The sequence below is a fragment of the Cnephaeus nilssonii genome (genome assembly GCF_951640355.1).
Source record: "Cnephaeus nilssonii genome assembly, contig: SCAFFOLD_142, whole genome shotgun sequence".
Classification (NCBI taxonomy): Eukaryota; Metazoa; Chordata; class Mammalia; order Chiroptera; family Vespertilionidae; genus Cnephaeus; species Cnephaeus nilssonii.
The window spans coordinates 33,447-56,652 of record NW_027645398.1 but is presented as its reverse complement, the minus strand read 5'-3'; the positions used below and the strand labels follow the sequence as shown (position 1 = coordinate 56,652).

The 23,206-nt window shown below is 59.5% G+C and overlaps 1 protein-coding gene across 1 annotated transcript in view; it reads right to left on the bottom strand.

Moving 5' to 3' along the window:
- Positions 1–433: 433 nt before the first annotated feature.
- Positions 434–23,206, bottom strand: part of TBC1D2B (TBC1 domain family member 2B) — a 35,109-nt gene continuing 12,336 nt past the window's right edge. The window contains 12 exon segments of the mRNA XM_079800967.1: positions 434–774; positions 1,172–1,293; positions 4,158–4,343; positions 5,067–5,184; positions 6,492–6,706; positions 6,708–6,987; positions 7,909–8,102; positions 9,750–9,860; positions 10,910–11,296; positions 15,510–15,754; positions 18,045–18,205; positions 19,425–19,590. Of these exon segments, the coding sequence (XP_079657093.1) occupies positions 582–774; positions 1,172–1,293; positions 4,158–4,343; positions 5,067–5,184; positions 6,492–6,706; positions 6,708–6,987; positions 7,909–8,102; positions 9,750–9,860; positions 10,910–11,296; positions 15,510–15,754; positions 18,045–18,205; positions 19,425–19,590 (2,378 nt within the window). The 3' untranslated portion in view covers positions 434–581.

Below are 23,206 nucleotides of genomic sequence, written 5' to 3'. Positions count from 1 at the left end.
CCGCCTCCTGGGGGCGTGAGCCGCCAGGGAAACGGGGCCGCACCCCGGCCTCCCCGCGCCCTGCGCCCCTGACCCTGCGCCCCTGACCGAGGCTGCGGAGTGCCCGCCTGCAGGACGGGAGCCGGTCCCCCCGGAATCCCGTCCCCTCTGAGTCCCGGCTGAGACGCACGGGGCGTCCTCAGGACTCGGGGCGCCTGCCGACCGACCGGCCGCCACCGGGGAGGAGTCGGGGTGCGTGGTGTCTGCAGAGGGGCCCCCCAGGCCGCTTCTCAACGAGGGAAGTCGCTTCTTCGCTCGGACCTCAGGCCACGGCGGCAGCCACGCTCCGCCTGCGAGTCTGGGAGCCCCGCGCCCGCACGGGAGGCGGCCCACGCCGGGGTTCTCGGGGTGCGGACCCCACACGCTGTAAACAGGCCCTTGGGAGGCGCGGACCGACCGGCAGGACGCGGGCCGGGAGCGTGGGCCCGAGCGCGTGGCGGGAAGAGGCTGTAAACAGAGGCCCGGCCACGGGCGTGGGAGGGGCGCGGCTCGGCACCGGCGGGGGTCCCGGGTCCCGGGTCCCGGTCCGGCCCGCGGGGCGCTCAGGTGTCCTCCTCGTCGCTGACCAGCGCGCCCTTGTCGGGGCTGGCGTCCCGCTCCCGCAGGAAGTCCTCGCGGATGGCCTCGAGCTCCGTCAGCTCCAGCCGCACCTTCTCCAGGTGCAAGGCCCGCCGGTTGCGGATCTGGCGCAGCGGGAACGGGTTCAGGTCCCCGAAGGCGATGCCGATCAGCTTCCTGGGGGGGGGACACAGGGCTCGGCGTCGGCGGGGAGGCTGGGGCCCGGACCGCAGGGGCCTGGCGCCGGGCCACCCGGAGGCTGTGACGCCCGGCTCTGCACCCCGACCTGTCCCTGCACACAGCACTCACTCAGGGTCCCCGCACGCTCTGTTCCACGTCTCTGTTCCTGCTCCTGAGCTGCCCCGCCCCCAGCTCCCCAAGTTCTGCAAACACCAGGCTGTTCCTCGTCTGTCACCCTCGACGCCAGACGAGGGCCGGCGCGTCCTGCACACTCAGCCCAGGCCCACGGGTTTGTGGGGGCGGGAGGGCGGGGTGGATGAAGCCTTTCCCTCCTGGAACCTCCTGGGGGCCTGCGACCCAGCGGGGAGGGGCGGGCAGGGTCCCGGGGACTCACCGGGCGTCCAGGATGGTGCGGGTGAAGTAGCGGAGGTACTTGAAGATGGACATGGAGTCTTGCAATTTCAGGATCTCCTCCTCCTTGTACTTGAAAAGCGCGAGGGCGAAGCGGAAGATGACCTGCGGGAGGGGCGGGGTCTGTAGGCAGAGCGGCGCCGGGTTCCGGGGTCCAGGCTCCTGGGCCTGGAGCAACCACACACTGGGGAGTGATCCCACCGGGAAGGGCCGCCCCCCCCCCCCCCCCCGCTTTTTTTCTTTTTAAAAATCCTCATTGGAGGACATTGGCATTGCTTTTTCTTTTTTTATGTTTTAAAATATATATATTTTATTGATTTTTTACAGAGAGGAAGGCAGAGGGATAGAGAGTCAGAAACATCGATGAGAGAGAAACATCCACCAGCTGCCTCCTGCACACCCCCTACTGGGGATGTGCCCACAACCAAGGTACATGCCCTTGACCGGAATTGAACCCGGGACCCTTCAGTCCGCAGGCCGACGCTCTATCCACTGAGCCACACTGGTTAGGGCTGTCATTGCTTTTTAATTAAATAAAAAAATATATATATATATATTTGATTGATTTCAGAGAGAGGAAGGGAGAGGGAGAGGGAGATAGTAACATTGATGATGAGAATCATGGATCAGCTGCCTCCTGCACGCCCCACACTGGGGATGGAGCCCACAACCCGGGCCTGTGCCCTGACCAGGAACCGAACCCTGACCTCCTGGTTCATAGGTTGATGCTCAACCACTGGGCCACGCCAGCCGGGATTCATTGCTCTTTTAGAGAGGAAAGGAGAGAGAGACACTGATGTGCGAGAGGAACAGCAATAGGTCGCCTCCTGCACACACCCTGACCAGGGCCGGGATGGGCAACCTGCTGGCGGGGGCGACTCTCCTACCAACAGGGCCTCCTTACAGAAACATCGGGGGCAGGCCCTTCGCGGGGTGCTCCCTCCCGCATCCGGCCGACACTTCCCATCGAGAAGGTACAGGAGCGGGAGTCACGTTTACATTAAACGAAAAACAGCCCTGGCCAGTGTGGCTCAGTGGACAGAGCATCGGCCCAAGGACCGAGGGGTCCCGGGTTCGATTCCCGGTCAAGGGCACGCACCTGAGTTGCAGGTTCGATCCCCGGCCCTGGTCGGGGTGCTTGTGGGAGGCAACCCATCGATGAGTCTCTCTCACATCGATGCTTCTTTCTGTCGCTGCCCCCTTCCACTCTCTCTCTCTCAAATCAACGGGAAAATGTCGTGTGAGGATGAACAGCAACAACAACAAAAAAGAAGAGAGCCCTAGCCGGTGTGGCTCAGTGGATAGAGCGTCGGCCTGCGGACTGAAGGGTCCCAGGTTCGATTCCGGTCAAAGGCATGTGCCTTGGTTGGGGGCACATCCCCAGTAGGGGGTGTGCAGGAGGCAGCTGATGGATGTTTCTCTCTCATAGATGTTTGTAACTCTCCATCCCTCTCCCTTCTTCTCTGTAAAAAATCAATGAAATATATTTAAAAAAAAGAAGAAAGGAAAACCCTCAGAAATAAGAGCGGCCCCTCCCGGCAGCTCCCGTCTCAGCTGGTGGCACCGGGTCTGGACCACGGACGCCGTGTGTGAGGCCGAGGGCTGGACCCTGGCGATCTTGCAGGTCCGACCAGCTTCAGACGAAGCCGCCCACCCCCGAGGCCCGGCGGGCGTCCAGCCTGCACTCTATCGAGAGAGCAGTGTGCAGTGTGGTTCAATGGTTATCCTTCTGCTGACATTCCTACCGCCGGCCGGCAGCAGACACGGGCAGGTCCTGGCCCAGAATTCCTTCTCGGAGCCTCAGGCTGCAGGCCCGAGTCGGACAGAGGGGGGTGCACACCCCCACACTCGCTGGGGGACTGTCAGGTCAGGTCCTTCGAAGGGCCATGTGGCACAACCATACAAGTACAGACCGTGACCCTTGACCCAGCACGCCCCCCCCCCCCCCGCCCCCCGCCACTTCTGGTTCACGTACAGAGGGAGATACTATGCACAGTTAAAAAAATAGCTGGCCCGGCTGGCGTGGTCAGTGGGTGAGCGTTGACCTATGAACCAGGAGGTCAGTGTTCGATTCCCGGTCAGGGCACATGCCCGGGTTGTGGGCTCGATCCCCGGGTGTGCAGGAGGCAGCCGATCCATGATTCTCTCTCCTCATTGATGTTTCTCTCTCTCCCTCTCTGACATCAATAAAAATATATTTTAAAAAAAAGAGAGACTGGAGGTCGGGGGGCGGAGCCCTCCTCCCCACCACACACCCTCACTTCTCTGCCCACCTCTCGCCCGCATTCCTCCAGTCACAGGCCTCCTTTCTACCACATTCTCAGTCGTATCATCTGAGGGTATCGCGGACTCACCTAAAAACCGATGTTTTATAAACACCCAACAGCCTGGTGGGAGGCTTGTGGCATGAGGCTCTGAAGTTGACCCCGTGTTTGCCCCTGACCCTCCGCGTAGCGACCTCTGGGCCTCAACCTCCCCATCCACACAATGGGGGCAACACCACGCCCCGGGCAGAGCGTGAGGCTCAGCGTCTAAAGCATCCGAGCCCCGGGCAGGTCTGAGTGCTCCATGTTTCTGAGGAACGAGCAAGTGACCGCCTCGTCCTGCGACCCCGGGCCGCCTCCGGGGCACGCCAGCCGCCGGGATGGGTCTGGCCAGGGAGCCGGCAACTCTGCTGTGGCCACTGCCCACACGCCCCGCCCACTGCCCACACGCCCCGCCCACTGCCCACTCGCCCCGCCCACTACCCACACGCCCCGCCCACTGCCCACACGCCCCGCGGGCACCCGCCCACTGTCCACACGCCCCGCCCACTGCCCACACGCCCCGCGAGCACCCCACCCCACTGCCCACACGCCCCGCCCAATGCCCCACACGCCCCGCCCACTGCCCACGCCCCGCCCACTGCCCACGCCCCGCCCATTGCCCACGCCCCGCGGGCACCCGCCCGCTGCCCAGGCCCAGCCCACCTTGGGCCCCTCGTACAGGAAGGAGTCCCAGATCCGGAAGAGCACGTCGCTGACCACGCTGTCCACGAACACCACCAGGAACCAGTTGAAGGTGATGAGCGTGTAGTCCACCTTGTGCTGCTCCAGGTGCGCGTGCAGCCGCGGCAGCTTCTCGCCCATCAGGTCCCGGAACACCCGCTGGTCCACCTGCGGGCGGGCGAGGCCGAGGCTGGGTCCCCGCAGCGCCGCGCCCACCTGCTCCGGGGCGCAGGGCGGGGCCGGGCGGCGGCAGGCCCACCAGCACCCTCTCCACGGGCCCGCGTGGACCTGGGCCCTGTTCACGGAGCCCCCCCCCCCCCGACCCCACCAAGGAGCATGCAGGCCTCAGCACGTCCACGCAGATTCCTGGGCTGCGGGCGGGGCGATGGCCCGGCAGTGCCCCCCGAGTCCATCGCTGCCCACAGGGGACACACGCCGCCCGTCCCGGAGACGCGCACCTTCGACAGGGGACCCGGCTTAGCACGCCCACCAGCCTGGCCGCAACTTCCTTAGACCCGCCGGCAATCGGGGTGCTCCCACCCCGCCTCCTTCCTGCCCTGGGTCTGGGGTCCTCCCCGGGGTCCCTCACAGGTGCCCCCTGAGAGCCTGCGGCACATGCACCCCGTCCCGGCCTCCGGGAGAAGCTGGGCGGGCACCCGGACTCCCAGCGGCCAGGACCCTGCCCAGCCCGCCACGCGGCCTTGCCCAGGGCACGGGGGGGGGGGGGGGGGGACTGAGCTGGGGCGGGAGCACAGGCCTCCTGCTGGGCCAGGCGCTGAGGGAGCCCCGCCCCTGCCCTCGGGCCTCCTCGGCCCCGCTCACCCAGGAGGCCCCCTGAGACCTTGTGCGGGGCACACGTCTGCTCCGCCTCCCGCAGCGTGTGGGACGCACCTGGGAGCCCAGGAGAGTCTTGGTGTAATAGTCTCGCGGCATGAACACCTCTACGATGGCGACCAGGCACCAGAAGGCGTCCTCCTGCTCCAGGTACAGCAGGGCCACCGCCACCAGCCTGCAGGCGCACGGGGGACAGGTGAGCGCCGCCCGGGCCCCCCACCTCCACCCCCACCCCCACCCCCCCGTCCCTGCCGCCCTCGGCCCAGTCTCATTCTCTGAGCAAGTTTCAGGCAAAGCTGCACGTCCTCGCCCTTCATTCGTTGCTGTTTTTTAATAGATTTCTTTTTTTAAAATATGTTATTGATTTTTTTACAGAGAGAAAGGGAGAGGGATAGAGAGTGAGAAATCGATGAGAGAGAAACATCGATCAGCTGCCTCCTGCACGCCCCCCACTGGGGATGTGCCCACAACCAAGGTACATGCCCTTGACCGGAATCGAACCCGGGACCCTTCAGTCCGCAGGCCGACGGTCTATCCACTGAGCCACACTGGTGAAAGCATTAATATATTTCTTTTTAAAAAATGTTGTTTATTGTCCAGCCGGCCTGGCTCAGTGGTTGAGCATTGACCTATGAACCAGGAGGTCAGGGTTCGATTCCAGGTCAGGGCACAAGCCCGGGTTGCAGGCTGGATCCCTAGTAGGGGTCATGCAGGAGGCGGCTGATTGCTGATTCTCTTTCATCACTGATGTTTCTATCTCTCTCTCCCTCTCCCTTCTTCTCTCTGAAATAAAAATATATTTTAAAAAACAATATTTTTATTGATTTTTTTTTTTTAAGAGAGAGAGGAAGGGAAAAGTAAAGAAAAAGAAACATCAATTCGAGAGAGAAACATCAGTGGGTTGCCTTCTGTATGTAACTGCAAGCTGGGCACGTGCCCTGACCGGGAATCAAACCAGCGACCTATTGGGGCATAGGATGGCGCTCAACCAGCCAAAAAATATATATATGTATTAATATATGTATATATACTTTTTTTTAAATTATTTTTTAAATACTTTTTTATTGATTTCAGAGAGGAAGAAAGAGGGAGAGAGAGAGAGAAACATCCATGATGAGAGAGAATCCTGGATCGGCTGCCTCCTGCATGCTCCCTACTGGGGATCGAGCCCACAACCCAGGCATGTGCCCTGACCGAGAATCGAACCTGGGACCCTTCAGCCGCAGGCTGACGCTCTATCCACTGAGCCACACCAGTTGGGTTCTCTCTATATATACACTGAGTGGCCAGATGATGATGATCTCTGACCACATAATCATCTGGCCACTTGGTGTATATCCTATAGAATAGAAGGCTAATATGCAAATGGTCCCTTCGACCAGGAGTTCGACCAGCAGGCAGGCTGGCCTACCGCCCACGTCCCCTCCCCCTGGCCAGGCTGGGCAGAGCCTGAAGCCGCGGCCGGCACCGGGGCGCACCCACCTGTTGAGGCCCTGGCAGTAGCCGATGTCGGGGTTGCGCCAGGAGAAGGCCAGCAGCACGTTGCGCAGCTGCTGGATGCCCTCGGAGGCGGGGCCGGCGTAGTGCCGGTTGTTGGGCAGCGTGCGCAGCAGGTCCAGCTCGATCTGCTGGGAGGCCGGGTTCTGCTTCCCCAGCGCCGCCTTCAGCAGGCCCGCGAAGTAGCCGGGCGCCGCGCCCCTCCCGCAGCTTGCGCGTGTGCAGGTCCACGCACCACCGCCACACCTTGGACCGGTGCTCGTGCGGGATGCCCGCCCGGACCAGGCCCTTCAGCTCCGGCGAGCGCGCCATCTCCCGCGTCATGGTGCCCGCCAGGTAGTTCTCCCACTTGACCCCCGTGGACACCTCCTGGTTCTCGGCCAGCGACAGGCCCCGGAGGTCCAGCGCCCGCACCTTGGCCACCAGCCTCTCCTCCTCGTCGTCCTCGGGGACCGTCCGGAACCCGTAGATGTCGTACTCGCTGCGGGGAAGCACGAGGCGACAGTGAGCGGCCTGGTCTCGGCAGAGAGGCCGGGAAGGGCCCGGCCGGTGTGGCTCAGCGGATAGGGTGTCGGCCTGCGGACCGAAGGGTCCTGGGTTCGATTCCCGTCCAGGGCATGTACCTGGGTTGCAGGCTCCTCGCCAGCCCGGGCCCTGGTCGGGGCGCGTGCAGGAGGCAACCCATCGATGTGTCTCTCCCACATCGATGTTTCTCTCCGTCTCTCCCTCTCTCATCCGCTCTCTCTAAAAATCAATGGGAAAATATCCTTGGGGGAGGATTAAAAAAAGAAAAAAGAGCCCTAGCTGATGTGGCTCAGTGGATAGAGCGTCGGCCTGCGGACTGAAGGGTCCCAGGTTCGATTCCGGTCAAGGGCACGTGCCCGAGTTGCAGGGCTCGATCCCCAGTGGGGGTCGTGCAGGAGGCAGCCGATCCACGATTCCGTCATCACGGACGTTTCTCTCTCCCTCTCTGAAATCAATAAAAATGTATTAAAAAATTAAAAAAGAAAAGAAAAAAGACCATAAAGGAACGCTGGACGTGAGCGCAGGTGCGCCGGGCCCTTGGGGACAAAACGAGGCATCTGAACCGAGCGAGGAACAGATTTCTCGGGCTCTGCAGGCGTGTGACTGCGTGCGGGGCAGCCACAGGGCACCCCACGGAGGCCCTCATGCTCCGTGCCAAGCGTGTAAACACACACAAGCGCCCGGGACGTGCGATCGGGCAGAGTTGGGGCCACGCCTTCCCCGAGGCCAGGAACGAGGAGGCCGTATATGCTCCGAGGTCAGGACGGGGCTCGGCACGCGCCTCCGATGAGAGGCAGGGTCACGGATGCCCGTGAATCGCCGCTGCTGCCGTCCCCCTCCCCGCCCCCGCCCGCCCCCCCAGCCGCGGGTCCCTGACCTGACGAGACGCGGCTTCACCAGCGCCTGCTCGGGCTGCTCCGGGCCCTCGACCTGCAGCGCGTCGGCCAGCAGCTGGGCGATGACCTCGCGGGCGGGCCCCTGCTCCTCCGCGCACACGGGCGCCTGCATCTCTTGCAGGAGGATCAGGTACTTGCTCTCCACCTGGCACAGCTTGGCCTCCAGGCTCGCGTACTGCGGGGAGAGGGGGGTCACCCACGCGCAAGGGACCAGGGACGCTGGGCCTGCGACGAGACGCTGAGGGACGCCCCGGGCGCCTGTCCCGTGAGCCGGGCCCGCCACGGGCTCCCTCCCTCCCGGGCGGCACGGAAGACGTCTGGATGCCGACCCAGTGTCGGTGCCGGACAGGGGCGGGCAGCGCGGGGAACCAGGCCACATGCCGTGGCGGACGCCACGCCTGGTGCCCGTTGGCACACGGGCCACGCGCGGCCTCCCCACGCGCCATCGACACCTTCGGAGGACAACGGCCCGGGATCGGCTCCCAACGGCCACCTTGTCAGGCAAATCAAATACACCCCCGGCCGGTGTGGCTCAGTGGATGGAGCATTGACCTGTGGACTGAAGGGTCTCAGGTTCGATTCCCGCTCAGGGCACAGGCCCAGGTTGTAGGCCCCATCCCCAGTGCGGGGCGTGCAGGAGGCAGCTGATCCATGATTCTCCCTCATCATGGATGTTTCTCTCTCTCTCCCTCTCCCTTCCTCTCTGAGATCAATAAAAATATATTTAAAAATATATATATACGCCCCGGAAAGCACATAGGAGGTCGGGAAGCTGCTCTGGGGGTGGGTGGGTCAGGAGGCAGACGCGTGATGAGCAGGCGTGGCCGCGCGGCTGCTGCCCTCCTCTGGGCTGGAGCTACCGTGTGGGGGACGCACTGCAGAGCCCACGGCAGCCGCCACCATGGCTGACTCTCACACCAACCCCGTCAGGCTCAGGGGGCGGCATTCTGTTCCCCGGTTAGAGAAAATACAGATCACCCGGCTCAAGAGCATCCGTCAGAAAGGAAAATGAGCCCTGACCAGTGTGGCTCAGTGGTTAGAGCGTGGGCCCCAGCAGCGAGGGGTCGAGGACTCGATTCCCGGTCAAGGGCACGGACCTGGGTTGCAGTTCCTTCCCTGGCCCGGGTCAGGGCCTGTGTGGGAGGCAAGCAATCGACGTGTCTCTCTCATATCGATGCTTCTCTCTCTCTCTCTCCCTCCTCCCTTCTCCCCTCTCCCTGAACTACCAGGAAGTGAGTCGGAGATGCTAAAAAAAAATACCCCTTCCACTCTCTCTACAAGAAAGCAACAGGAAAAACATCCTCAGTTAATTGGTCTGTAACCTCCACTGCACCTGCGGCTGGAGCCAGGTCTCAGGGTGCTGCTGCTGCCTCACCCCAACATGGCGACACGGCACGCGGCGTCCGCACTGTGTGGATCTCAACTACATTTTGGTGCCAGCGAGCACGTCCCTCCAGCCTGTGCCTGAACTGCTTTCCAAACCAGTCCATTTCTTTTAAAATACGTTTTTATTGATTTCAGAGAGGAAGGGAGCGGGAGAGAGAGAGAGAAACAGAGAGAGAGAGAGAGAGAGCAGGGGAAACATCCATGATGAGAGAGAATCATGGATCAGATGCCTCCTGCACGACCCACACTGGGGATGGAGCCCGCAACCCGGGCCTGTGCCCTGACCGGGAATCGAACCCGGGACCTTTCAGTCCGCAGGCTGACGCTCTATCCACTGAGCCACACCGGCCAGGGCCAAACGAGTCCATTTCCAAATGGCTTCCAAGCTGCACCTCCCACCAGGTGAGGGGTGCCCCCCTCCCGACCCCCAACCCACCTTGGCCATCAGGTCCCTCTCTCTCCTCTCCGCATTTCTCCGCAGCGCCGAGAGCTCCAAGATTTCCTTGTTGAGAAATTTGTTTTGGGTCTTGTACCCCTGCAGGTTATCCTGTTCGAAAAAGAAAACACACACACACACACACACACACACACACACACACAAAACCATCAATTCACATTGGTTGAATGCGGACTATTGTTCTACACTGAGTGGCCAGACTATGATGATCTCTGAACGCTAATAACCTGGCCACTCGTGTGTGTGTGTGTGTGTGTGTGTGTGTGTGTGTGTGTGTGTGTGTGTATTAGAGGCCCGGTGCATGAATTCGTGCATGGGTGGGGTCCGGCCAGCCTGGCCAGGGGGAGGGGACATGGGCGGTTGGCCGGCCTGCCTGCTGGTCGAACTCCTGGTCAAGGAGACAATGTGCATATTAGCCTTTTATGATGTAGGATATACACTGAGTGGCTAGATTATTATGCGTTCAGAGATCATCATCTGGCCACTCAGTGTATACCATGAATATATTTTTTTAAATGTTATTTTTTCAAAGTATATTTATATTGATGTCAGAGAAGAAAGGGGAGAGAAAGAGAGAGAAGCATCCATGAGGAGAGAGAATCACTGGTCGGCTGCCTCCTGCACGCCCCGCACTGGGGATCGAGTCCACAACCCGGGCATGTGTCCTGACCGGGAATCACCGTGACCTCCTGGTTCATGGGTTGACGCTCAGCCACGGAGCCACGCCGGCCCGGCTGTACCATTCATATTTTGCTGCCTCACCCAACAGCCCTGCCACGTTCGAGCGAGTCCTGAGGAACTGAAAGCTGACTACCAGGCACTTTCGGGTTAATCTCTGGGCTGCCCCTCCGCCCGGGCAGCGAAGGCAGGCAGGGCCCACGGCGGGCGCCGAGGAAGGAGACGGGGAAGGAATTTACGTCACGGCGGTGACTGTCCTGAACCGGCCACAGAGGGGGCCCCGTGCGCCTCCGTGGGTGACCTGGGAGGGTGATGCCCTCAGAGTGTATGAACAAGGCCCCTCGGCCGGAAGCCGGGAGGGGAGGGAGCCGAAAGGGCTGGAGCAATGGCATCCTCGCCGAGGCCAGGAGCCCTCGAGGGACGTCGACGCACAGAGACCAAGGGGCTCGGGGATCCCTCACCTTCAGCCTGTCCAGCTCCTGCTGGTCCCTGCTGGCGGTGGGGGAGCCGGGCGCCGGGGCGGGGGAGGCGGCGCGGCCCTCGCCCTCGCTGAGCTGCCGCGACAGCTTGATGATGACCTCGTCCTTGGCGCGGATGGTCTCCATGAGCATGCCCAGCTGCTCGCTCAGCTCGCCCACCTTGGCCTTCAGCGTGCGCACCTCCTGCTGCAGGCTCTCCTTCTCCAGGCCCAGCCGGTCCAGCTGGCGGGCCAGGCCCAGGATCTGGTCGTCCTTCTGGTGCAGCAGCGCCAGCGTGTCCTGGGCGGCCCCGTCGCACAGCCGGCTGCTGGCGAAGTACTTGTCGTACTGCGAGGAGCGCACCGTCTGCTGCAGCAGCCGCACCAGCTCCTGCAGCCACGGGGGGGGGGGGGGGGGGGGGGGGGGACAGGGCCGGGGAAGGGGGACGGGAGAGGGGAGAGCAGACGCGTGACACGTCCACGCGGAGCCACGCGGGAAGGTGAGGAAACGCGGAAACCTGACTCGGAACGTTTTTTTTTTATCCTCACCCGAGAAAAATGATCGCCTGAGGATAATTTTACATTGATTTTTATTTTTTACTAGAGGCCCGGTGCACAAAATTCGTGCACAGGAGGGGGTTGTCCCTCAGTCCAGCCTGCACCCTCTTGTAATCCGGGACCCCTCAGGGGATGTCCGACTGCCAGTTTAGGCCCGATCCCTGCCTAATCAGCCCTAACCACTCTGCCTGCCTGCCTGATCGCCTCTAACCACTCTGCCTGCCTGCCTGATCAGCCCTAACCACTCTGCCTGCCTGCCTGATCACCCCTAACCACTCTGCCTGCCTGCCTAATCAGCCCTAACCACTCTGCCTGCCTGCCTGATCGCCTCTAACCACTCTGCCTGCCTGCCTGATCAGCCCTAACCACTCTGCCTGCCTGATCACCCCTAACCACTCTGCCTACCTGCCTGATCGCCCCTAACCACTCTGCCTGCCTGCCTGATCACCCCTAACCACTCTGCCTACCTGCCTGACCACCCCTAAACACTCTGCCTGCCTGCCTGATCAGCCCTAACCACTCTGCCTACCTGCCTGATCGCCCCTAAACACTCTGCCTACCTGCCTGATCAGCCCTAACCACTCTGCCTGCCTGCCTGATCAGCCCTAACCACTCTGCCTGCCTGCCTGCCTGATCAGCCCTAACCACTCTGCCTGCCTGCCTGATAACCCCTAACCACTCTGCCTACCTGCCTGACCACCCCTAAACACTCTGCCTGCCTGCCTGATCACCCCTAACCACTCTGCCTGCCTGCCTGACCACCCCTAAACACTCTGCCTGCCTGCCTGATCAACCCTAACCACTCTGCCTGCATGATCACCCCTAAACACTCTGCCTACCTGCTTGATCGCCCCTAACCACTCTGCCTGCCTGCCTGATCACCCCTAACCACTCTGCCTGCCTGACTGATCACCCCTAAACACTCTGCCTGACTGATCACCCCTAACCACTCTGCCTGCCTGCCTGATCGCCCCTAACCACTCTGCCTGCCTGCCTGATCGCCCCTAACCACTCTGCCTGACTGATCACCCCTAACCACTCTGCCTGCCTGCCTGATCACCCCTAACCACTTTGCCTGCCTGCCTGATCACCCCTAAACACTCTGCCTGACTGATCACCCCTAACCACTTTGCCTGCCTGCCTGATCACCCCTAAACACTCTGCCTGCCTGCCTGATCACCCCTAACTGTTCACCTGCCTGCCTGATCACTCCTAAACACTCTGCCTGCCTGCCTGATCACCCCTAACTGTTCGCCTGCCTGCCTGATCACCCCTAAACACTCTGCCTGCCTGCCTGATCACCCCTAACTGTTCGCCTGCCTGCCCAATCACCCCTAAACACTCTGCCTGCCTGCCTGCCTGCCTGATAACCCCTAACTGTTCGCCTGCCTGCCTGATCACTCCTAAACACTCTGCCTGCCTGCCTGATCACCCCTAAACACTCTGCCTGCCTGCCTGATCACCCCTAACTGTTCGCCTGCCTGCCTGATCACTCCTAAACACTCTGCCTGCCTGCCTGATCACCCCTAAACACTCTGCCTGCCTGATTGCCCCTACCCACACTGCCTGCGTGACTGATCGCCTCTAACCCCTCTGCCTACCTGCCTGATCACCCCTAACCACTCTGCCTACCTGCCTGATCACCCCTAACCACTCTGCCTACCTGCCTGATCGCCCCTAACCACTCTGCCTGCCTGCCTGATCGCCTCTAACCACTTTGCCTGCCTGCCTGATCACCCCTAAACACTCTGCCTGACTGATCACCCCTAACCACTCTGCCTGCCTGCCTGATCACTCCTAAACACTCTGCCTGCCTGCCTGATCACCCCTAACTGTTCGCCTGCCTGCCCGATCACCCCTAAACACTCTGCCTGCCTGCCTGCCTGCCTGATAACCCCTAACTGTTCGCCTGCCTGCCTGATCACTCCTAAACACTCTGCCTGCCTGCCTGATCACCCCTAAACACTCTGCCTGCCTGCCTGATCACCCCTAACTGTTCGCCTGCCTGCCCGATCACCCCTAAACACTGCCTGCCTGCCTGCCTGCCTGCCTGATAACCCCTAACTGTTCGCCTGCCTGCCTGATCACTCCTAAACACTCTGCCTGCCTGCCTGATCACCCCTAAACACTCTGCCTGCCTGCCTGATCACCCCTAACTGTTCGCCTGCCTGCCTGATCACTCCTAAACACTCTGCCTGCCTGCCTGATCACCCCTAACTGTTCGCCTGCCTGCCTGATCACCCCTAAACACTCTGCCTGCCTGCCTGATCACCCCTAACTGTTCGCCTGCCTGCCTGATCACTCCTAAACACTCTGCCTGCCTGCCTGATCACCCCTAACTGTTCGCCTGCCTGCCTGATCACCCCTAAACACTCTGCCTGCCTGACTGATCGCCTCTAACCCCTCTGCCTACCTGCCTGATCACCCCTGTTTGCTTGCCTGCCTGATCACCTCTAACCCCTCTGCCTGCCTGCCTGATTGCCCATAGCCACCGCATCTTTGTCAGGAAGGACATCTGGAATGACGTCCGGAAGGTCATTTGGCTGTCCGGTCTAATTAATCATATTGTGCTTTTATTATAGATTTTATTTTTTTAGTGCCTCCCGGTAAAAGCAGGAAGATCTACTGAACAAATTCAAAACGAGCTGTAAGCACTTGCACTGATTTTGAGAGAGAGGAGAAGAGAGAGGGAGACAGAGGGACACATCGATGGGTGGCTACCAGGGTCCAGGCCGGGGAGGAGCCTGCCACCGAGGTCCGTGCCCTTGACGGAATCAAACCTGGGACCCTTCGGTCAGCAGGCTGACGCTCTACCCACTGAGCCACACCGGCCAGGGCCCTGGAAACAATTTAACACCAAACTTCCTCTCGAAGGATCTCAAAAATAAAGAGGAGATAAAACCGCCTCCATGAAGACAATGACAGGAAACAGGAAGCCACGGCACACACGCCGTGACCAGCGGCGGTTCCGGTGCGCAGGCCCGGGCCGTGTGAAAGCCGTGAGCCTGACGCTGAGTCACACCGGCCGGCTGGGCCATCAGGGTCATTATGGGCCGTATCAGCCAAGAAGAAAGTGCTGCTGAATAGGACGCGGGAAGTCCTTTTTAAAAATATATATGCATATTATTCTTTTATTGATGTCAGAGAGGAAGAAAGGAGAGACAGAAACATCCATGATGATCACCCTAACCCACTGGTCGGCAGACTGCGGCTCGCGAGCCACACGCGGCTCTTTGGCCCCTTGAGTTTTTAGCAAAGGCCAGCTTAGGAGTACCCTCATTAAGTTAATAACAATGTACCTACCATATAGTTTAAGTTTAAAAAATTGGGGTCTCAAAAGAAATCTCAATCGTTGTCCTGTTGATATTTGGCTCTGTGGGCTAATGAGTTTGCCGACCACTGCCCTGACCGGTGTGGCTCAGTGGACAGAGCGTCGGCCTGCGGACTGAAGGGTCCCGGGTTCGAATCCGGTCAAGGGCATGCACCTTGGTTGTGGGCACATCCCCAGTGGGGGGTGTGCAGGAGGCAGCTGATGGATGTATCTCTCTCATCGATGTTTCTGACTCTCTCTCCCTCCCACTTCATCTCTATAAAAAATATATATATATATAAATTTTTTTTTTTTTTAAAGAAAAAGAAAAAAGAAGCATCCATGATGAGAGAATCATGGATCGGCTGCCTCCTGCACGCCCCACACTGGGGATCGAGCCCGCCACCCGGGCATGTGCCCTGACCGGGAATCGAACCCTGACCTCCTGGTTCATAGGTCGACCACTGAGCCACACCAGCCGGGCAGGACTGGCAAAGTCTTTTAACTGCTCAGGACTCTGGGCTGAAGCTGGGAGAGAGCAGATGTCGGGGGAGTGAGTGAGGGGCAGGCACCCCCTCACGAGCCCCCGGGGTTTGCACTCAGCCTGGAAACTCACGCGTGTCTGAACCGGGCCGGGCCCAGGGCTGGGCCTCGGGCCGCGGCCCCGGCAGCACCGACCGCGAAGGCCCGGCCCGCGACGTGGCCCGAGAGCCGGGAGGAGGAGGAGGCGCGTTACCTTCTGGCTGGACAGGTCCTTGCGCAGGCGCTCCAGCTCCTCCTGCTGGCTTTGCAGCTGCCGCTGCGCCTCCGGGTCCGAGGCCCTGCTGGCGCCCCCCGCGCCCGGGGCCCCCGGCGTCCCCTCGGGGGCCGGGTCCCCGCTGCTGTGGCGGCTCTTGTACGACCCGATCATGTCCTTCAGGGGGCGCTTGCCTTTGTAGGGGACACGGCCCAGATCGAAGAGGAACCCCGAGCCGGCGCCTCCTGTGCGGACACAGAACTGGTGTGGAGACGCCGGGAAGCCCCGGCCTCTGGCTGTCACTCACCCTCCGAGGAGTCCGCCCTGCCCCCCGCCAGCTGCTCTGTCCGTCCCCGGTTGCGCTGAGTCCGGCCGGACACTTCCTGACAAGGCCGCACGCACCACGTGGCCACGCGGAGGGTTGCACTCTGGCTGGATTGCTCAACCTCGGCCTTGTCAGGCCCCAACGGGGTGCATGACAAAGCGGCTTGGGAAAACCCAAGCTGAGTTTCCTAAATCTCTTTTCAAAAGCTCAGTGCCTCCTTCTGTGGTCATGTAACTGTTTCCCATCTCGGGCACGTTGAGACCAACGAGAACAGAGACACAGGCCCGGGGAGGACGGGGGCAGGGGAGGGGGTGTCTCCAGGGCCCACGGCACCCTGGGAACACGGGGTCCCCTCCCCGAGGGCACCCCATGAAGCCCGACAGCAGGTTCCCAGGGCAGGACTCAGCCGTCCTAGGGACCCTTTGCTAACTTGCCCTTAGTCAAAAAGATACAAAAAAACTCCAAATGTATGTAAATGTTGTAAACACACGTCTTATTTTTTTATTTTAAACTAGAGGCCCAGTGCACGAAATACGTGCACTTGCGGGGGGTCCCTTAGCCCGGCCTGCGCCCTCTCGCAGTCCGGGAGCCCTTGGGGGATGTCCAACTGACAGCTTAGGCCCGCCCGCCTAAGCCGGCCGTCAGACACCCTTAGCACTGCGCTTACCAGCCGTGAGCCCGGCTTCTGGCTGAGCGGCGCTCCCCCTGTGGGAGCGCACTGACCACCAAGGGGCAGCTCCTGCGTTGACCACCTGCCCCTTGGTGGTCAGTGTGCGTCATAGTGACCAGTCATTCAGCTGTTAGGTCGATTTGCATATTAGCCTTTTATTATATAGGATATATTTTTATTGATGTCAGGGAGGAAGGGAGAGGAAGAGAGAGAGAGAAACATCCATGAGGAGAGAGAATCATGGATTGGCTGCCTCCTGCACGCCCCCCCACTGGGGATCAAGTCTGTAACCCGGGCACGTGCCCTGACCAGGAATTGAACCCAGGACCCTTCCATCCACAGGCCGATGCTCTATCCACTGAAGGGTACAGAGGGACCCAAATACACATTAGTGTAGACGGATTCAAATATGCATTTGAAACGTAAAGGGAGACACACGGAGTCAGCGCTATACAGATTTCATTCACATGAAGTCAGAGCACAGGCAAGACGAACCCGTGCTGTGTGCGTGGGGTGGGGGGTGGGGCCTGTGGCCTCCTCGATCGAAAGGCCGAGGGAGGCAGACATCGAAGGAACAATGGGGAAATGAGATAATGTCCAAGTTACTATAACTGTCCTCAGGTACAGCAATGAAGCTGTAAGTAACATGTTCTTTAGGAGCCTGGCCGACGTGGCTCAGTGGCTGAGCGTCAACCTAGGAACCAGGAGGTCACGGTTCGATTCCCGGGCAGGGCACATGCCCGGGTTGTGGGCTCCATCCCCAGTGGGGGGTGTGCAGGGGGCAGCCAATCCATGATTCTCTCTTATCATGGATGTTTCTATCTAACTCTCCCTCTCCTTTCCTCTCTGAAATCAACAAATTTTTTTTTAATTAAAATAAAATGCCCTGGTTAGTGTGGCTCAGTGGATAGAGCGTCAGCCTATGGACTGAAGGGTCCCAGGTTCGACTCCGGTCAAGGGCATGTACTTTGGTTGCGGGCACATCCCCAGTGGGGGGTGTGCAGGAGGCAGCTGATCGATGTTTCTCTCTCATGGATGTTTTTAACTCTCTATCCCTCTCCCTCTCTGTAAAAAATCAATAAAAAATATATTAAAAAAAATAAAAATTAAAAAAAATGAAGCTCTAACCCTAGCCTTAACCCTAACCCTAACCCTAACCGAAAAGAAGAAAAAATAAATAAATAAAGATAAATAAAAAAAAACAAAATAAAATAAAAAAGTTGCCCTGGCTGGTGTGGCTCAGTGGATAGGTGGACTGAAGTGTCCCGGGTTCGATTCTGGTCAAGGGCACATGCCCGGGTTGTGGGTTCGATCCCCAGTGTGGGGCGTGCAGGAGGCAGCTCTGGTCCATGATTCTCTCTCATCATGGATGTTTCTCTCTCTCTCCCCCTCTCCCTTCCCCTCTGAAATCAATAAAAATATTTTTTAAAAAAATAAACAGGAAATGAAGAGAATGCAGACTCCCTGCTGGGCAGGCTCCCCGCACCCTGTGGCCGGCAGGCGGCGGCGGGGAGCGAGGGACCGCGGAGCCCGTCCGTACCTCTGTTCCCCTCCGGCGCCTGCCTCCGCCTCTCCTCCAGCGTCGCCGACTCCTCCAGGTCCTTGGGGCTGGGGTCCAGGAGCTCCCACTCCTCGTGCGTGTAGAACACGCTCTTCCGGCCGTCGTGGCCCCTTCCCGGGCGGAAGGAAGACATCGAGTTTCTATGGGGGGAAACGCAATGTGTGTTGTTTCCTTTAAATATTTGCTTTCATTTTTTTTAAAAATATATTTTTATGATTTTTTTACAGAAAAGAACGAGAGGGATAGAGAGTTAGAAACATCGATGAGAGAGAAACATCCATCAGCTGCCTCCTGCACACCTCCTACTGGGGATGTGCCCGCAACCAAGGTACATGCCCTTGACCGGAATCAAACCCGGGATCCTTCAGTCCGCAGGCCAACGCTCTATCCATTGAGCCACACCGGTCAGGGCCGAAATGTGTTGTTTAAAGAAAAGACACCTTACGACAGAACGTCACCTCACACGCCTGGGGCTGGAAGGTCTGACGGACCAGACGCTGGGAGAGCAGTCGGTGCTGTTACCATGGAGAACCACCAGCCACAGGCAGGTGAGGCCAAGGCGTCTCCCCGAAGACCCAGCCTCTCCCCGGCGCCTCCTCCCACGTGTGCACAAGCAGCACGAGCAAGAACAATCATTACGGCCCTATCCACGTTAGCAAAAAAGTATAACCTGGCCTGGCCGGCGTGGCTCAGCAGTTGAGCATCGACCTAGGAACCAGGAGGTCAGTGTTCGATTCCCGGTCGGGGCACATGCCCAGGTTGCGGGCTCCATCCCCAGTGTGGGGCGTGCAGGAAGCAGTCAATCCATGATTCTCTCTCATTATGGATGTTTCTCTCTCTCTATCTCTCTCTCCCCCGCTTCCTTCCTCTCTTTTTTAAGTCAATTAAAAAAAAGAAAAAAAGCCCTAACCAGTGTGCCTCAGTGGATAGAGCGTCGGCCTGCGGACTGAAGGGTCCCGGGTTCGATTCTAGTCAAGGGCACGTACCTTGGTTGCGGGCACATTCCCAGGTGGGGGTGTGCAGGAGGCAGCTGATCGATGTTTCTCTCTCATCGATGTTTCTAGCTCTCTCTCCCTCTCCTTTCCTCTCTGTAAAAAATCAATAAAATATATTTTAAAGAAACCAGCACCCTGAAAGGTAAAAACGCACGATACAGGTCATCCAGGAGAAAAATGACCTGGCTGGCGTGCAAAGAAGTACGGAAATCCTATCCCTCAGGAGGAGAAAGAACAGTAGCTAGAACCAGACCCAGGAATGACAGGGGACAACATTCCAACGTGAAATCACCACGTGTTGTTACATGTCATCGCTTTCGGGGTCCTGGGCGAACGCCCCCCCGCCCCTGCCCCCGGGACTCACCTGAGCTCGGCGCCCCACTGCTTCAGAGAGAAGTTGATGGAGTTGGGGGGCCCCGGGGCTGGCTGGCTCGCGGCCTGCTCTCCCACCAGCTCTCCGGGGGCCGCGTCCACAGCGAGGACGTTCCGGGCTTTTTCGGCGGAAGCGTTGGGGTGTGGGTACAGGAAGTCTGGGAGAGAGGCAGACAGAGGGTGGTGACTCAGAGCTGCCCCAGGGACCCTGACCCCCCCTACCCCCCTGAAACACGGACCGATGTTCTCCGCAGACACCTGTACTGTACACAGGGCGCGAGGCTTTAACGGAGACGGCGCAAAACCATCCGGGGTGGCTTCCGTGTTCTGCAACCGTTTTGACCTAAAGTACATCAACAAGTCCTGGCCCATGTGGCTCAGTGGGTAGAGCGTTGGCCTGCAGACTGAAGGGTCCCAGGTTCGATTCCGGTCAAGGGCATGTACCTTGGTTGCAGTCACATCCCCAGTAGGGGGCGTGCAGGAGGCAGCTGATCAATGTTTCTCTTTCATCGATGTTTCTGACTCTCTATCCCTCTCCCTTCCTCTCTGTAAAAATCAATAAAATATATTTAAAAAAAATAAAAATAAAGTAGACCATCGAGCCCTGGCCCGTGTAGCTCAGTGGATAGAGTGTCGGCCTGCGGACTGAAGGGTCCCGGGTTCGATTCCGGTCAAGGGCATGTACCTTGGTTGCAGGGTCGATCCCCGGCCCCCGTCGGGGTGCGTGCAGGAGGCAACCAATCGATGTGTCCCTCTCAGATCGATGTTTCTCTCTGTCTGTCATTCCCCCTCCCTTCCACTCTCCATAAAAATCAATGGAAAAATATCTTCGGGCCCAGCCGGGCGTGGCTCAGGGGTTGAGCATTGACCTAGGAACCAGGAGGTCACGGTTCGATTCCCGGTCAGGGCACATGTCCGGGTTGCGGGCTCGATCCCCAGTGTGGGGCGTGCAGGATTCTCTTTCATCATGGATGTTTCTCTCTCTCCCTCTCCCTTCCTCTCTGAAATCAATAAAAATGTATTTTTTAAAAAATGGCAAGCTAGTCACAAGGTTACATCGAGTCCCTGGCGTTGGACGCCCCTCCAAGCCGCGGCTCCAGGAGATGCCGCAGGGCCTGCTTGAGAGAGAGGAGGGAGGGTGCCAGCCTCCTCGTCCACCACAGTGCTTCCTTTTATTTCTTATTTTTAGCTAGAGGCCCAGTGCACGAAATTCGTGCATGGGGTGTGTGTGTGTGTGTGTCCCTAAGCCCAGCCTGCAGCCTCTCCAATCTGGGACCCCTTGAGGGATGTCTGACTGTCCATTTAGGCCCAATCCCACCGGGCAGTTGGACATCCCTCTCACAATCCAGGATTGCTGGCTCCCAACCGCTCGCCTGCCTGCCTGCCTGCCAGCCTGATCAGCCCATAACCACTCCCCTGCCAGCCTGATCACTCCCTAACAACTCCCCTGCCAGCCCAATTGCCCCCAACTGCCCTCCCCTTCAGGCCTGGTCACCCCCACTGCCCTCCCCTGCAGGCATGGTCCCCCCCAACTGCCCTCCCCTGTCGGCCTGGTTGCCCACAACTGCCCTCCCCTGCCGGCCATCTTGTGTATTGGAGTGATGGTCAATTTGCATATTACCTCTTTATTATATAGGATATAGATTTTTATTGATTTCAGAGAGGAAGGGAGAGGGAGAGAGAGAGAGACATTAATGATGAGAATCACTGATCGGCTGCCTCCTGCACACCCCCTACTGGGGATGGAGCCGCAACCCAGGCATGTGCCCTGGCCAGAACTGAACCCTGACCTCCTGGTTCCTAGGTCAATGCTTAACCACTGAGCCATGCGGGCTGAGCCATTGGTTGACTTTTTTTAAATATATTTTTATTGATTTCAGAGAGGATGGGAGAGAGAGAGCAAGAGAGAAACACCAATGATGAGAGAAAACCATGGATCGGCTGCCTTCTGCACGCCCCCCCACTGGGGATCGAGCCTGCCACCCAGGCATGTGCCCTTGACTGGAATCGAACCCAGGACCCTTCAGTCCGCAGGCCGATGCTCTATCCACTGAGTCACACCAGCCAGGGCTCCACTGATTTTTAGGGAGAGTGGAAGGGAGAGGGAGAGACAGAAACACATTGAATGGTGGCCTCCTGCATGCGCCCTGACCAGGGCCCGGGTGGGGGAGAAGCCTGCCACCAAGGTACATGCCCTTGACCGAAATCGAACCCGGGACCCTTCAGTCCACAGGCTGACGCTCTACCCACTGAGCAACACTGGCCTGGCCTTTGGTTGGCTCTTGATTAGATGGAGCCCTGAACCCTGGTGGTGGGGACGACGGTCCAATCAGCTGAGCTCCGGGCTGGGGCAGAGCACGCCCCTCTAAGCGGAGCCAGGAAACTGCCGTGAGGACCTGGGGGGCCGCGTGCAGCCCCCCCTTCCTGTGTGGGCTGGCCGCGGGCTCCGAGGGTGAAGACAAAACCCCAAGGTTACGAGGAAACCCCGCGCCTTGCTGCAACGGGCCCACGCCGGAAAGCTTCCTGGGGAAGTGGGGCTGGGGCTGGGGGCGGGGAGCAGAGCCGGGCGCGGAGGCCGGGAGGGCGGGGGCCAGACAGGCCCGTTCTCAATGCAACTGTTCGACGTGAAAAAGAAGCAGTTTCCCGGCTTTTGCAGTATTCTGATTTCTGCCTGGTTTTCGGTCTGTACGTGAGGTTTACGTAAGGGAAAGCGGAGCCGCCAGCATCCTGGGTCCCCGTGGGGACAGCAGTGGTCAGGGGACTGACTGCCTCAGGACACGGACGGACGGGCACGCAGAAGTCCCAGAATCCCGAGCCTTTATCTCCCAGCGCCCGCGGACAGAGGCTGTGCTTGAGGAGTTCGCTGTTACACCTACTCTGTTCCTTTTTTTTAATAAATATATTTTTACTAGTGGCCCGGTGCACGAAATTCATGCACGGGTGGGGGGGGGGGAGAGGAGTTCCCTCAGCCCAGCCCAGCCCTCTCCAATCTGGGACCACTTGGGGGATGTCTGACTGCCGGTTTAGGCCCTAAAGCGGCAGTCGGACATCCCTCTCTCAATCCTGGACCGCTGGCTCCTAATCGCTCACCTGCCTTCTGGCCTGATCACCCCTCACTGCCTCTGTGTGCTGGCCTGATCGCCCCTAACTGGCCCCCCTGCTGGCCAAGTCACCCCCAATTGCCCCCTCCCTACTGGCCTGGTTGCTCCTAACTGCGCCCCCCCCCCCTGTTGGCCTGGTCACCCCTTACTGTCCCCCCTGCCAGCCTGGTTGCCCCCAACTGCCCCCCTCTGCCAGCCTGGTCACCCCTAACTGCCCCCCACTGCAAGCCTGGTCACACCTCACTGCCTCCCCTGCTGACCTGGTTGCCCCCAACTGGCCCCCTTCCGGCCTGGTCGCCCCAGGCAGCCTGCTGTTCAGTCATTTGGTCGTCCCTCACTAACTCCCCTGCCGGCCTGATCTTAGGCAGCCATCTTGTGAGGGCGTGAGGGTTAATTTGCATATTACCTCTTTGCTATATAGGATTTTTATTGATTTCAGAGAGGGAGGGAGAGGGAGATAGAAACATCCATGAGGCGAGAGAATCATGGATCGCCTGCCTCCTACACGCCCCACACTGGGGATCGAGCCTGCAACCCAGGCCTGTGCCCTGGCTGGGAATCAAACCCTGACCTCCTGGTTCCTAGAAGGACGCTCAACCGCTGAGCCACGCCGGCCGGGCGCAGTTTCATTATTCGTTCTTCGCAGCGATCTAGACGTTGGTGGACTTCCAGT